Genomic DNA, 15,925 nt, shown 5'->3' on the forward strand with positions numbered 1-15,925 from the left:
CGCAACCCTAGTGAGGATAAGCGGTAGAAAATGAATGAATGAATGAATCCTAGATATACTTGAGGGTGGTCAGTTCAGTTCAGTTCAGTTCAATTTATTTGTCTCCCTTGGGAGAAATTTGGTTTAGAGGCAGGGTACGGCTGCATACAACCAACAGAGACATACAGTACATGACAGACATATAAAAAAAACAGACATAGTAAAACCATATACAACATTCATAAACGAGAGAATAAAAGAAACAGAGCATAAAAACACCAGAACCATACTGATTCCCATGTGCAAAAGTTGGATCATCTGAGTTGTGCCATTACCAACTGGTAATCTGGTAAGTTACAGTGCACAGTATTTAAAATGCTAATTTAAAGTGCTAGTTCACATATAGACCAGATTTCACATTTGCTCTTTTTTGTGAGCTTGACTAAGAGAGGGACAAATGTAAGTGTTTGTAACGCTTGTGTTTACATAGCGGAACCCTGTACCTTCTCCCTGAGTGCATTAATATATAATAATTGCACAAGGTTTGTGTAGAAATCCAATGAAAATGCCTCAACACACAGTCATTAATGTGTAAATAGATGGCTAACTTTAAGTTATTTTCAGTGGATAGAGAATCTATACTGCATATCAAACAGTACACTGACCAAGTTTCATTTCTATAGTACTGTAGTGCAGTATTTTTCAACCTTTTTTGAGCCACGGCACGTTTGTTAAGTTGGAAAAAATTTGCGGCACACCAATAACCAACGTTATTTGCTTCTTTCAGCTTTTTCCTGATTACGGACTCGCCACAGCAGATCCTTTTGATCCGCATACTAATTTAACCAACAATGTTACAAAATGTCACCACTACCTGTCACGTGCATCAGTAAGTGTATTAGAGGAATCAGCTACGTGTTGCCACACGGATGAATATTACATTACTGTCTTTACACCAATGACACGCAACAATGACATAATATTTGCAAAAATTTATTAATACATGTTGATTAAAAAAGTAATATTGAATAATTCCTCACGGCACACCTGACAATTTCTCACGGCACACTTGTGTTGAAAATCACTGCTTGTAGTGTACTCACTTTAGATCAAGTATCTCTTTTTACATCAGTAAAAGCAGTAGTGAAGTACTTGCAGTGGAGTGTTTCAGTTTCTTGAAGGTGGAGCCAAAAAAAAGAAAAAAAACCTTGCCCTTGCTTTGGTGCCATTTTAAGTTAAATTTATGCTTATCAAATATTCACTTCATGTTGGGAACTGCTTTAGATAAATGAGGCAGCTGGTGGGAGCTGTAAATAATTTTAAGGAAGGTTGTGAAAGGTTATTACTGCTGGCTGAGAGGTGCAAATCCCTCGAGTGTCATGTTGAACGTGGATGGAAAGGGTCCCCCCCTCCACCACCACCACCGCCGCCGCCATGTTACCCGCGACTGTCAAGGTGATGTCACATCAGCATCATAAGCCCGTGTATGACAAATACCTGTATATCAATGTCTGACATTCTTAGAGTCTCACTGAGATTCTGTGGATGTCTGGCGGAGCAGATTCCACACCATCTGGAACGCACACACTCTCATGTTCCACCCCATCCAAAGCCAAGAAGATGATTGCCATCAAGGCGGCTATGTTGTTATTCGATTAGCTCTGCATTGTTTACTGGCCAGACATTAGCAACAGGATGAAGTGATCAGCTCCCTTATACAGTACAAGAGTACAGTACAACCCATATTGGCTAATGGTATCATTTGTTTCGGACATCCTTTCATTACATATGTCACGTTCCCATAGCCAAGGGATGAAGACGTCAATCGATGAAGAGGCCAAAATGCTGTACCGTAGTCGGTCTCATCCATGCCAGCTTCATGGCGAGAAGGCAAAGATGGTGGCCGCAGCCAACTTTCCACTCCAGCTGGACAACTGCTGAGAGGCTTTGTTCCTCTCATGGCGCCCACTGTTAGCTCATCAGCACGACTTACACAGAAAAAAAAAAAAAAAACAATATCCCCAAGCAGTCTTGTTGGACTATTTAAGACCAATATGCTTGTTTTAGTGCCAGCCAAGCAGATGATGAGCCATTTATATATATATTTTTTTTTTTTTTTTAAATAAATCTTGCCTCTTAAGATGCTGATTTTTGCTAGATGCCCCTCCCCTCCAGACCACCTCTCCCACAGTGGTCCTCTTCATGGCCTCCTGAAAGGGACTTCATCAATATTCCGGCCCTCAGATGCAGTTGCTGGTCACATCAGCAGTTCACAAAGCTACGCTGTCTTTTGCACTTGTCAATGCCTCTCTTTCATCACACTTCTTTACACTCCCAACATTAGATTTAAACAACTACCGCCCTCTGTTGGCCACATCAGGTAGGTTAGCTCACAATGCAGGTACACTGCTGTTTGTAATGTGAAAGTATTGATTGATTGAGCTCCATTGCATTGCAAAAGACGACATAAAACAGTAATGAATAAAGGGTTTTCTGTATTTTTCTCAAGCTGGTGCACCTTGCAATACTGTACATATTACTGTTATTATATTTTGTCACTTCCATACTGTGCATACTGTTTATAATCTGTATAATCTGCAATAGCCATATTATAGTCATTTATATCCCTGTACATATCCTCACTGTATTATAGTCGCAGCCTGTTATAGTTTGTACATACATCTGTCCATTTACAGCTCTATTCTATTTCTACATTTACGTACTTACTACTAAGGTACTTATAAAATTGCACTTCTGGTTGGATGCTAACTGCATTTTGTTGCCCTGTACAAGTGACATGAGCAATAAAAATAAAGTTGAATCTAATCTAATCGAATCTAATCTTCCCGAAGTCTTCATCACACTTTGAATACAGCTGAGAATAGGGATCAGAGTTTTATGCTGCCAATACCGATCTGAAATCGGCTGATACTGATCACATGGATTAATTATACTGTACTGTACATTTTTCTATTTATTTTTGGTATATAGGGGAAAAGACTACCGGGGGGCCCAAAATAGGTCATTACTAATAAAATTTGCATTCATTCATTAATTCATTCATTCATTTGTGGACAATTTGGAGTCGCCAATTAACCTAGCATGTTTTTGGAATGTGGGAGGAAACCGGAGTACCGGAGAAAACCCACGCATGCACGGGGAGAACATGCAAACTCCACATAGAGATGGCCGAGATACAATTTGCAATTCATAAATAAATATTGATACTGTACTTTTTCATTGATATGGACCGATACCTATCGGTGGCCAATCGATCAGAGCACCCCTAATTTTGACTAATAATGCGCTGTTTTCAACCATGAACAGCTAAAAAATTGTATTTTTAAGAATCATGCTTCCAACATCAGTCGGTAGTTGTTGCTCTATTACTGTCAGAGCGCACGCGGCTGATTGCGGAAATTGCCACTTATCACAATGTAGTTGTGACAAAGGGCGCTGTTGTTTTTTTCCCCCGCCCACTTCTGTTCTACTGTGTACAATTTTAGTTGAGTTTGTTTTGTAGATAAATATCGGAATTCTTTTGTTTTGAGTTTGGCAATAATGTCCCTCTTCCACTGTCATTATAGTATGTGCCATGCTGTTAGTTTAGTTACTAAAAATTAATTTAAATTTTGTCTGTTGACTATGTGTTTTTTAATGGTCTTTTCTAGTCTAGGCATTGGACAAATTGTGAACTTTGAAGCACATTGTGTTACTTACATGCTTATGTAAGCCTATTTGAAATTTGAATCTTCAAGAGACACCGTCTATGAGAAGTAGAGCACTTTTTTTTTTTTTTTACTTTATACCAGCAATAATTTTTTTCAACCTGTTTTTCACCATTTTCATTGAAATATGTCATTGTATCACCAGTATGTTCTCTGTGCAGGTCCAACTGGCTGAAGCCGTGCTGTGGCCGTCGAGTCGCCCTGTGGCAGGTCTGTCTGCTCAGTGCCGGCTTCAACTGCGTCCTGGTGGCCTGTGTCATCCTGGTGGTGCTCTTCCTCTCTCTGGAGTTGCTCATTGACACCAAGCTCCTTCAATGTGAGTCCTTATTCATTTATTTACATGACATTATTTTTTTTCTTGATGAAAACAGAAGTATAGTACATTGATAGGTCTGTTATGGTCCTCCTATAAAAGAAAGATGACGTGGAGGACATGTATAGCTAGTAATAAAGACCGTCACTGTTGCCATGCCGACCCTGGATCACCGACTTTACAGGTATAGCATAATAACTCTCACGCTAGTTTTGCAGCTGACATTGCCGTTCAGAGTTGCGGACAGTACAGTGTTTGTGAGTACACTAAAAACACTAAAAAGATATCAACACATAACGGTACAAGAGAAGGCTGGATGTGCCCATCACACATGCGCTGGCAGTGCAGCATGAGAAGTGCTTGATGAAAACAAATGCAAAGGCACGCTAACAAAGGCGACATCTCGTCAATGGCAACCGGCGCACATCTTCATTGATTAGTGGCCAGCTTTAATGATACCCGAGTCTGCAGGGAATGCACTGAAAGATTAGCGCTGTAGACACTTTGACACCGGAGTAAATGATGACTCTGTGATGGACACAGTATCCAGGGTCGTACTGGGTGCAATTGTTATTTCTTAAAGTTTCTTTCTGTTTGTGCAGTTGCCAATGCTTTCCAATTTGCCAGCATCATCCACTGGATCAGTCTCATTATCCTGTCGCTTTTCTTTTCTGAGGTAAGGTGTGTTTTATTTACACTTAAAAAAAACACTTTCCACTTTCATTTAAAAATTGTTTCTTCATAGTAGTATGACTTTATTTTTCTAAAATTATGACCATTAATTAGCAGCTGTGGGCTGGCTACACTTTGGAAACCCTTGTAAAGATTAACACTATTAGCATGTTAGCAGGCTAGTAAATAATATTGTTGTTAGCATGGCTGTATTTTACATTAATTATTTTAAATTAAACTACAGACAAATTATTTATCTTACCTTTTAATCTACTTAAAGTCTAATGGCTATCAAAACGCAATAAAATAATTTGTGTTATACCTGTTTATGAATTTACAATCATGCTAGCAGGCTAGCTAGATAGCTTAGTTTAACTGCTTAACTATATAGTACACAGTGCCAGATTGATATCATTAGCATGTTAGCAGGCTACGGTTACCAACAAGCATTGTATGATTTCAAATTGCCAGTGTAGTTTTAGTAATACCACCTAAGGGCTATACTATAATTGTTATTTTGTTAAAAATGTAAAGAGATTAAAAATTAAATGCTAAGTGAAGAGGGAAGCGTTTAACCCGCCGATCCAACTTCAGTTCAAAACAATTAGGCCTCAATGTCCTAAACCAGCGGTAATTACCATCTAGATAGCAGGAGCCATAATTAAAGCAGTTTAATGAGCATTTGCAACGGAGCGGCAATGACGTCATGCAAGAAAATGTCATCTGGGGTCTTTTTTTATTTTTTATTTTTTAAAGGGTGTGTAATGAGTTTGGTATTGTCTACAAATCACAACACATCGCTCAGGTTGGCACTCTTAAGGGTTTTACCTCATTGACTGCAAACCTGTTTGTCCAAAAGGTGCTACGCTTTGATGGATTTGCAGGACCACTTGTGCGTGACCCCTCATGCTAATTATAGGGGGCTGGGTGGAAAGGATGATATCGCTCGGAGGTGCATCCTGTAGCTGACCACGTTTTGTGAAGGGCAATGTGGACTTGAATTTGTTTGATCAGATAAAAAGGTCTCTTTTGGATGTTATTATTTTTATTTTATTGTCAACTACAAGAATAGCATTGTGATAAACAGATGTAACAGAATTCCAGAACACATGCTACCTTGTTTTTTCTCTGCAATTAACCAAATTTGTCTGTGTTTGCACTAGACTGTCTTCAGAATTGTAGTACTCGGGATCTGGGACTACATAGAGAACAAAGTTGAGGTTAGTATGATCGCCTTCTACTCTTAGGACTACATAAACATTAGACTCTCTTCCTTCATCAGAAAAAAAAAGTTTGTTTCTAGCCTATTTGGGTCTTTATAAACCAGCAGTAGAACATAACTGATTTTGAAATTCAAGCAGAACGGTGACTGACTTCATATCCAAGCTGTTGCTGCTGATTGGAGTCTTTGGCAGTCAACATAACTCATTCACTGCCAAGGATGTCTATATACAGTGAAGAAAATAAGTATTTGAACACCCTGCTATTTTGCTATTTCTCCCACTTAGAAATCATGGAGGGGTCTGAAATTTTCATCGTAGGTGCATGTCCACTGTGAGAGAGATAAACTAAAAAGAAAAATCCAGAAATCACAATGCATGATTTTTTAACAATTTATTTGTGTGATACAGCTGCTAATAAGTATTTGAACACCTGAGAAAATGAATGTTAATATTTGGTACAGTAGCCTTTGTTTGCTATTACAGAGGTCAAACGTTTCCTGTAGTTTTTCACCAGGTTTGCACACACTGCAGGAGGGATCTTGGCCCACTCCTCCACACAGATCTTCTCTAGATCAGTCAGGTTTCTGGGCTGTCGCTGAGAAACACGGAGTTTGAGCTCCCTCCAAAGATTTTCGATTGGGTTCAGGTCTGGAGACTGGCTGGGCCATGCTAGAACCTTGATATGCTTCTTACGGAGCCACTCCTTGGTTTTCCTGGCTGTGTGCTTCGGGTCGTTGTCGTGTTGGAAGACCCAGCCACGACCCATCTTCAATGCTCTGACAGAGGGAAGGAGGTTGTTCCCCAAAATCTCACAATACACGGCCCCAGTCATCCTCTCTTTAATGCAGTGCACTCGTCCTGTCCCATGTGCAGAAAAACACCCCCAAAGCATGATGCTACCACCCCCATGCTTCACAGTAGGGATGGTGTTCTTCGGATTGTACTCTTCATTCTTCTTCCTCCAAACACGCTTATTGGAATTATGACCAAAAAGTTCTATTTTGGTCTCATCTGACCATAAAACTTTCTCCCATGACTCCTCTGTATCATCCAAATGGTCATATGCAAACTTAAGACGGGCCTTGACATGTGCTGGTTTAAGCAGGGGAACCTTTCGTGCCATGCATGATTTCACATCATGACGTCTTAGTGTATTACCTACAGTAACCTTGGAAACGGTGGTCCCAGCTCTTTTCAGGTCATTGACCAAGTCCTGTCGTGTAGTTCTGGGCTGATTCCTCACCTTTCTTAGAATCATTGAGACCCCACGAGGTGATATCTTGCATGGGGCTCCACTCCGATTGAGATTGACCGTCATGTTTAGCTTCTTCCATTTTCTAATGATAGCTCCAACAGTGGACCTTTTTTCACCAAGCTGCTTGGTAATTGCTCCGTAGCCCTTTCCAGCCTTGTGGAGGTGTACAATTTTGTCTCTGGTGTCTTTGGACAGCTCTTTGGTCTTCGCCATGTTACAAGTTAAAGTCTTACTGATTGTATGGGGTGGACAGGTGTCTTTATGCAGCTAACGACCTCAAACAGGTGCATCTGATTCAGGATGATACATGGAGTGCAGGTGGACTTCTAATGGGCAGACTAACAGGTCTTTCAGGGTCAGAATTCTAGATGATACACAGGTGTTCAAATACTTATTTGCAGCTGTATCACACAAATAAATTGTTAAAAAATCATGCATTGTGATTTCTGGATTTTTCTTTTTAGTTTATCTTTCTCACAGTGGACATGCACCTACGATGAAAATTTCAGACCCCTCCATGATTTCTAAGTGGGAGAAATAGCAAAATAGCAGGGTGTTCAAATACTTATTTTCTTCACTGTACATCTATAGAAGTGCTTTACGTGCACTATAAACCTTGCAATCCAACCTACCACGGTGTTCCCAGCATCACTCGCTTGTGAAGTGTGGCTGTCTTTTCCATCACAGTTGAACAGCATGTTAATGTCCAAGCAGAAACTGTAGTAATTCTAAATTTGAGCAAAATTACTTAATATTTATCAGATTAAAACACAATCGCTGCATATGACTTCTATCAAAACATATGATAGAAGGGTTTCTGGACTTTGACCATCATGGGAACTGTAGTGCATTTAGTGTAAGCCACAAATCAGTAGCTATAAGTGCTGTCATTATTTTAACTTTTCTAATTTTCAGTTTTTGGTAAAGGTGTCATGCTTAGTTTATGCATGAAAAGCTATAAAACATTTCAAAATGGACCTGCATTGTTTTGTGATTCAGTTATGTAAGTCCAGTCCCATATATTGTTATTGTAGTTTTCTTAAAACTAATTTTATACTATCACCTCATCTCGAGTGTATTTTGACACCCCTACTGAAACCACTGTTGGAAAAAAGTGTTGGGACTAGTTCCCCTTAAATATTGCTGTTTATCTGACCAAAACATTTTACACTTTACACACAAGAATGTAATATTAAGGGGCAGGCTAGCAGGACACAAATGTTAGCAACACTAGCAAAGCTATGTTGTAGCATTACAATCACATTCTAACAGCAATATCATCAAATCAACTTTATTTGTAGAGCACTTTTCCTGCAGAGACATGCAACACAAAGTGCTTTACAGAATTCAAAACAATTACAAAGAAAGCCCCTCCCTCCCACCCTCCATACTAGACACCCACACCCACACACACAATCACACACAGTAGGGAGACATGGCATGGCACTGAGGATCAAGGAAACGCCACATTTGGGGCCGTCCACACTGGGAGGAGCCACAGGCCGTGCCATCGGGGGACCAGCACCCGAGCCCCCCGACTCCGACAGACGGACCCCCACATCAAAGGGAGGAACCCCCAGCTGGCCGGGTCGAAGGGACCCAAGGATGGCACCCCCTCAGCAGACCCGACACAGCCCCCAGTGTGGAGGACCCCCCCCTGAGGAAACACTGAAGTTAAAAGCTAAATACTAAGAGCATAAAATAGGACTAAAAAGATAAAAAACGTAAGAAAAGTTTAAAATATTAGTTCAAAGCCTGATTTAAAAGGTGTGTCTTATCATCTTATCATGCTAAGTTAGCTAGAATATTAGCCTAAGAAAATGAAAATGATCAACGTTACAGCTCCCATGTCTATGATTGACTGATGGATTCTTGGTAGAGCTTTATTTTAAAACGTGTAGTGAAGCCTGCTTCTTTATTTTTAGTATACATGGGGTAGGTCAGAGGCAAGTACATTTTGGATAATAGTACAAACTATAGAGGCTCTAATATGAGCCCAAACTCTCATAAGGGGCACCGAGTCCTTATTTTTCTCTGTCGGTGTAATGATCAGGTGTCCCTTTATGTCCCATTATATACGTAGTATAGCTCAACAATGTAATAAGCCAAGTGAGTAATTGTTTTATTACCATTCTTGCTTGTTTCAGGTGTTTGATGGCGCTGTCATCGTCTTGTCCCTGGCCCCCATGGTGGCCTCCACAGTGGCCAACGGGCCCAGCAGCCCTTGGGATGCCATCAGCCTCATCATCACCCTGCGCATCTGGAGGGTGAAGCGGATCATCGATGGTGAGTAGTAATTGAAGGGAACTCGTTGTATGCAAGCACCCGGTTTCTCTATCAGGCATCAGCTGGCCTGGAATGAGATGAGTGACCTGCTTCTGTCCATGATTATACAAATTATTTACTATTCACGGCAATATAGCTATTGATCATTCCCCAGAGTAATTTGCTGTCACTCGTCTGCTCCAGCTTGTATTGATCGTAAGGTCCGGATAAGCAGATTCGCAGAGGCCGTAATGAATATAGTGGTTGTTCTCCTCTATGCTAATGCAGTCTGGTTCGATATCTGTGCTGAGGTCACCCTCACCAACAGACCACACAGCAACTCTGTTTGCACTGTTGCTCATCTGATCTGGACATTTTTTATGATGCCATGGATTTGCTGAAGATTGAATGAAATCATCTACTCAAAGTAGGTTTGCTTCCATAGCTCGACCTTCCCCTGCTGGCCAGTAAAATGAATGCAGGCAGTCCCACATTGGGTTCTATTTTCATACCTTGCTAGAACATATCATCTCATGACCCCACTACTTTACCTTATTTGCTAAATAAGTGGAAAGTGTTTGTGTATTCAGCCGCAGCTCCTCCACCTGCTACCTTTGATACGTGTGAGTGATTGAGCGTCCTTGTTAGGCTGCAGGGAGCGACCTACACATTTACTGCAAAGATTGACTCTCTCTCCCAATTAGCTTGATGTATAAAGTAGTAGTTGTTGCGTATCGGCCTTAATGCGTGTAGACATGCTGCAACTGTTGACTGCACAAGTGGGGAATGGGCCACTCTATACACACACACGTCACTTTCCATCGCTTATGTTGTTATCCCATGACCCCTATCACTTAGGTACACCCATCTAAGACTGATCGCCAGTCAGCGACAGCGCAGTTATAGACAAACAGTCAATAATACTCACATTTTAGAGTCTCCAATTGTGTTTTTGGACTGTACTGTATAGATAAACCTTTCAGACTGACTGTAAAACATATTTTCTGTGTTATAACTTCTTCAGTGCTGTATACAGTATGTTAAGTCCAGTACAAGGAGTGTTGAAAAACTGTGTGATGTGGAAAAAACCCCACAGTAATAATAATATTTTTACAAAAATATATTTTAATTTTATTGATAAATATTCAGAGGCTGCACGACGGTCGAACGGTTAGCGCGCAGGCCTCACAGCTAGGAGACCCGAGTTCGATTCCACCCTTGGCCATCTCTGAGTGGAGTTTGCATGTTCTCCCCGTGCATGTGTGGGTTTTCGCCAGGTACTCCGGTTTCCTCCCACATTCCAAAAACATGCTAGGTTAATTGCCGACTCCAAATTGTCCATAGGTATCAATGTGAGTGGGAATGGTTGTACCCCGCCTCTTGCCCGGGGACAGCTGGGATAGGCTCCAGCACCCCCGCGACCCTCTTGAGGACAAGCAGTAGGAAATGAATGAATGAATGAATATTATATAAAATCCTATAATTGTAACAATTTTATTGACCAGCCTAGAAATTTGCTGCCGTCTAGTGGTATCATAGTAATACTGCATGCATACTGTGCAGTGACACTCTTAAAGGGCCCTCTTTCCACGTTTCCACGTTAAACTCCTATACCGTTTATCAACTCGGATAAAATTGGGTTCGCTGATAGCAGCACAACACCAGAAGTCCTCCTAAGCACCGTGTGACCAACCACAATGGAGTGGGCATGCCTAGAGGTGGGCCTGGGTGGAATAAATCAAAACATACCGTGCTTGAATGCTGGAATCACGAAATCCAAAGAAATACAGCTGGAATAGCCGCAGATTCTGGAAGATCGAAGGGCATATGAAAAATGAGCATAATAGGTCCCCTTTAAACTAATAGTGATAACTTTATTTTTGCACCAAACCCTAAGCCTTCAATGGCTGTTTGTGTACTACTGTATTTGACACTACTTCATGTTATACTGACACAGTTATACTTATTTTGTCTGTTTGTTTGTTCCCCCTCCATGTTAGCCTATGTGCTCCAAGTAAAAGTGGAGATGGAGCTGGAGATCCAACAGTGTGAGAAGACCAAGGCTATGAGAGAAGAGCAGCTGGAGCGTCTCACTCAGATCTGCCAGGAACAGGCTGTGAGTACATTTGTTGTTTAATTTATTTCAACCTACCAGACACCCAACAAGTGGAGACTATCATGAAAGACATCTGTGTGTGTGCTGTGCATTTTATTTTTTTCTCTAAGGAAAACCATGTACTGAATATGCAAATTGTGCAATAATGCAATAATAATAATAACAGTACATCCAATTTTTCTTGGTACACAACGGTGAACATTAGTAAAAATAATTAATACATCAAATTTAAATAATTTATGTTGACAATAGCTATACAAATTAACAGAAATTGTATTTAAAAACCGACTTAATTTTATGCTAACGAACAAACAAACAATATTAAAAGGTTTTCATTAAAAACATGTCTACAAAATGTGGCAATTCGTTGTTGTGACCAGGAGGGGGCAGCCACGCCTCATGAAAAGATTTACTCACGTTTAGCTGTCAACATTCCAAGTACATAAAGTATTTCAGAATACAAATGACACATTTATTAGTGCAAATGTTGTTGTATGATAGCGTAATTTTTATTATTATATTTGTTTATTGTTATGGATAATGAGTCAGTGTTTAATGGAGCTACATTTGTTTACAACAGAGGGCGTCACTTTCCCAGTTTTCATAAATTACATTCTCATTTGCACCCTCACCATGGCTCCTTGTTTTTCTTTATGATTTCATGTGCAGTTTGAGATCAGGCAGCTCAGGGCCCACTTGGCCCAGCAGGACCTGGACTTGGCAGCGGAGCGGGAAGCAGCCATGCAGATCCACCGTGTGTGGGCCAAGCAGGGCAGGAGCTTTCAGGTGGTGGAGGGCTTGACTCCTGGGGAGTCTGATGATGAGGGCACTCAAAGGAACCCTAGGGAGCTGCACAACACTGCAGGTAGGATAAGATGCATTTAAATATGTATTTATATCATGGTACATATTGGAAGCATTGTATTGTAGCGTATAACATGCAGCACAGTGAATATGGACTTATTCCATCCATGATATGGGTGATTCTTGGTTTCCTATATAGTTAGTATATATATAGTATACATGCTCCCATAAATTCATGAAAAATGCAATTGTGGTCACAAACACTTATGCGCCACGCATGGCAAGTGTTATGCACCTGTGTGTGTGTGTAAGAATAGAGCATGTGCAAACACAGCTCCAATGAGGAAGGATAAAATTGCTCAAAAATGGTTGTTGTACATCAAAATAACAAATGATTTATAAATTTAACACCATGAATTATTTACAGTAGAAGTTAATTTAGGTAAGTTCTGACTTATACTAAAACTCAATTTATATCACAGTCCAGGAACAGGGCTCGTACCACCTGTAGAAAAAGTGCAAAATATTAGTTCTGATTGTGTTTGGGTTGAGAAAATTAATCGTCCATAAAAAACCCTAGTGTGTTTTGTAGAAAAATGTCACTGCAGTTATTTGTTGTTAAAAAAATTAACAATTTTTGCACTATGTTTTACCTCAGAGTATACTTTTGATTTTTTTTGTAGCTGTGATGAACATTTAAATGAGCCAAACTTTCCTGTAAATTGTACATGTAAATGCTCATTTAAATATATATCACGCCAGGTGGAGCTTTTGCTTGAAAAAGCAGCGTGACAAACCAGCAGAGAGGTGCGTCATCATGTATGTACATAATTATGTGGAACAAAAAGTCCCTAATGGTGCAACATCAGGCCAAGTGGATGCCACTGCAAAGTAGGGTTAACATGCAGCAGTATAGCCCTGGAGCGTCTTGGAGGCTTTGGGCTCTTAGTCCCTCCATTCTCACACGACAAGCCATCTGACCGCAGGCATGCTGGGATCAATACAGGGGGCAAAAAAGCTTTTAGGATGTGCTGAATGGTGGAGAAAAACAAGCATGTTTTCTGACACTGTGTCAGTCTCAGCTCCGGAAGAACCACGTGGTGGAGGCCGTGCATCACGGCCTGTTTCAAATCCAGAGTGCTCTGTGAATTGGGTCTTGTTAGGAGGGGAGTGGGCTCCTGTCAACATCTGTTCTCATTCACCTACAAACCACAATAGGGCTCCACGGGGGCCACAATATTACCCCAAGGGCATCGTGGCAAATCTGGCTCTCGGATACAAAGTGAGCATATTTTTTTTTACACCCAAACATGGTCAATGGGATGAGCACTTATAGGCCACCACGTTCATAACAGGTCAAATCGACTCCAATCAAGTCAAGATTTTTTTTTCAGATTCCTCTCTCTCACCTGCAATGATGACATGGTGCTCCAAAAACATCAGATGTCCCAAGAGATGACGGCTTTATGCCACCTTGGAAGTACTAAACCATGTCACATTCTACCATCCACCGTCTCTCAGGGACACTGGCAGCTCTTAGAAGCAGGTCACGGAGTAAACATCGTACTACTGCAGCAACAGGAACATTTTCAATTATTTTAGCTTGTTTTAACAATTCAACACTGCTTTTGTGGCAGACTAAAAAGGCAAATCACAACATAAATTGCCAGAAACTAAATAAGAGTATGGATTCTAATAAATGTAATGTTATTTTGTTGACAATGCATTTTCTTTGAATAACACTGAAATTTTAATATCAAAATGTAGATACAGCAGGAACTGGGTATCTAATTTGTACTGATCCAAATAGATATTATTCCTATATGCCTTAGCTTTTAGTAAAGGGTATCTGTATGGCCTTTAATGTTGAGCTTATTAAGGTACTACATTATTAAGTACCTGATTAAAGTAGCCCTTTATAGTGCTTCAATTATAGTTTGGGTGTTTATGTACCTAAACCACAAAAACGAATTGTTAAATAAAATGGAAAGATTGAACCCACATTACATAAAACAACTATTTCTTAAAACTTTAATAATGATTCTATATGAGAAAGTGGAAACATACAGTAATTTATTAACTAGTATATTGCACAACACAGCAGCAACATTTTAAAGCACATGCAGAGGTAAATGACACTAGTCCTAAAAACCTTGAAATGATGTTTCATACAGTCCCATGAGATACAATATACTTAAAAAAAACAAATATTTCAATTTACTATACACTCATCTCCAGGTTCAGGGGAATTATTGGTCCAGTGGTACAGTCCTCCAACCTGCAGTATAATGGAGATCTGCACTAAAAGTAGCACAGCATGTCACCTCTCCTTTTACACACACAAGTGACAGCTTGATAACTGGGCTGTCTCACAAAAAGGGCCGAGAGCCTTTTTATGTATGCTGGACAGCCAATTCTCCCCCCCACCCCACCACCCCCCCTTCCTCCATCACTCATGTGTTATTAATTGTGGAGCGATTGTCTTCGTCTTGTTTTAGTGAGTGCAATGCTCCCTCTCCAGGGGTGGCCCAGGGATTAATATTTTAGAATGAAAAATAAATGAGATTACCCATCAGAGTCTGCAGCATGTCCCGGGGGACGGGGGCTAGCACTCAGGCTACTCGTGCTTCGCACTCAGCCAGCAGACAGTGAGCTCAAGACCAATCAAGCGAGCACAGGATCACCACGCATATAGTTCCCCCACAAAGAGCCCTCATCTGTGCCCACTGTCCCCTAAGCCCCCTCATTGCTAAACCCAGCCTAACTGGGTGCTGTCTATTACCTGGTGCACTATGGCTAATGTAGCGCCAAGCAGAGCGTGAGCCTTTCAAGCACCTGTGGCCTGGGGCACAAGTCATTTCTGTCAATATTTCCTTGTAAACATTGCAGATTGTTTCCATTTGTAGTATTTACACTGAAATGGATCAAAGTGGCCACAAGGGTGTGAAATCCAATTAAAGTCAATTCTGTGCTGAGCATGAGTTCCTATTTAATTACTGTGTGCCGCACTCATTGACATATAATACAGCACAATTATTGTTAAACAAGTCTATAGTTGTGTTTTTCTTACTTACTTTCTTACTTTTCACATATATTATTACTCTGTATAATGTTAATTGCCAAGCCGTGCCTTAACTTCTCTATTTCCCGATCAGATCCAGTTGTATGCGATGATATGAACAACTACATCAGCCAGTACTACAGTGAAGCAAGCAGTGGTGAGTGGCTCAATATCTTCTTAAATGCTTAGGAAAGGGTACATTGAATTAGATAATATTATGATAAAGGTAGCAGCGGGACAAGTTTTAATATGTAGCACACAAAAAAAACTAATTTATTAAATATTTATTCAATAAAATAATTTTCATAATAATAATTATATATTATATAATATATATATAATTTTATAATAATTTATAATATTGTTTTAATAATTCTTACAACAGAAAATATATAATTCCATTCTATGGTATTTATGGTTGACATGTTTACATACAGAAATTACAAAAAATGTGTAGTAGACAATGCTCATAACTGGTCATTTCCTGTCAATAAAAATTACCATAAAGA

General features: G+C 40.1%; 1 protein-coding gene across 2 annotated transcripts in view; it reads left to right on the plus strand.

The window, feature by feature from the left end:
- LOC131139489 (transmembrane protein 266-like) overlaps positions 1-15,925 on the plus strand; it is a 43,851-nt gene that overhangs the window by 25,944 nt on the left and 1,982 nt on the right. For both annotated transcript variants that reach the window (XM_058089156.1, XM_058089157.1), the window contains 7 exons: positions 3,869-4,023; positions 4,623-4,696; positions 5,856-5,912; positions 9,318-9,456; positions 11,436-11,551; positions 12,221-12,416; positions 15,511-15,573. In XM_058089156.1, the coding sequence (XP_057945139.1) occupies positions 3,869-4,023; positions 4,623-4,696; positions 5,856-5,912; positions 9,318-9,456; positions 11,436-11,551; positions 12,221-12,416; positions 15,511-15,573 (800 nt within the window). The remainder of the gene's footprint in view (positions 1-3,868; positions 4,024-4,622; positions 4,697-5,855; positions 5,913-9,317; positions 9,457-11,435; positions 11,552-12,220; positions 12,417-15,510; positions 15,574-15,925) is intronic.

This window comes from Doryrhamphus excisus, chromosome 12 (genome assembly GCF_030265055.1).
Source record: "Doryrhamphus excisus isolate RoL2022-K1 chromosome 12, RoL_Dexc_1.0, whole genome shotgun sequence".
Lineage (NCBI taxonomy): Eukaryota > Metazoa > Chordata > Actinopteri > Syngnathiformes > Syngnathidae > Doryrhamphus > Doryrhamphus excisus.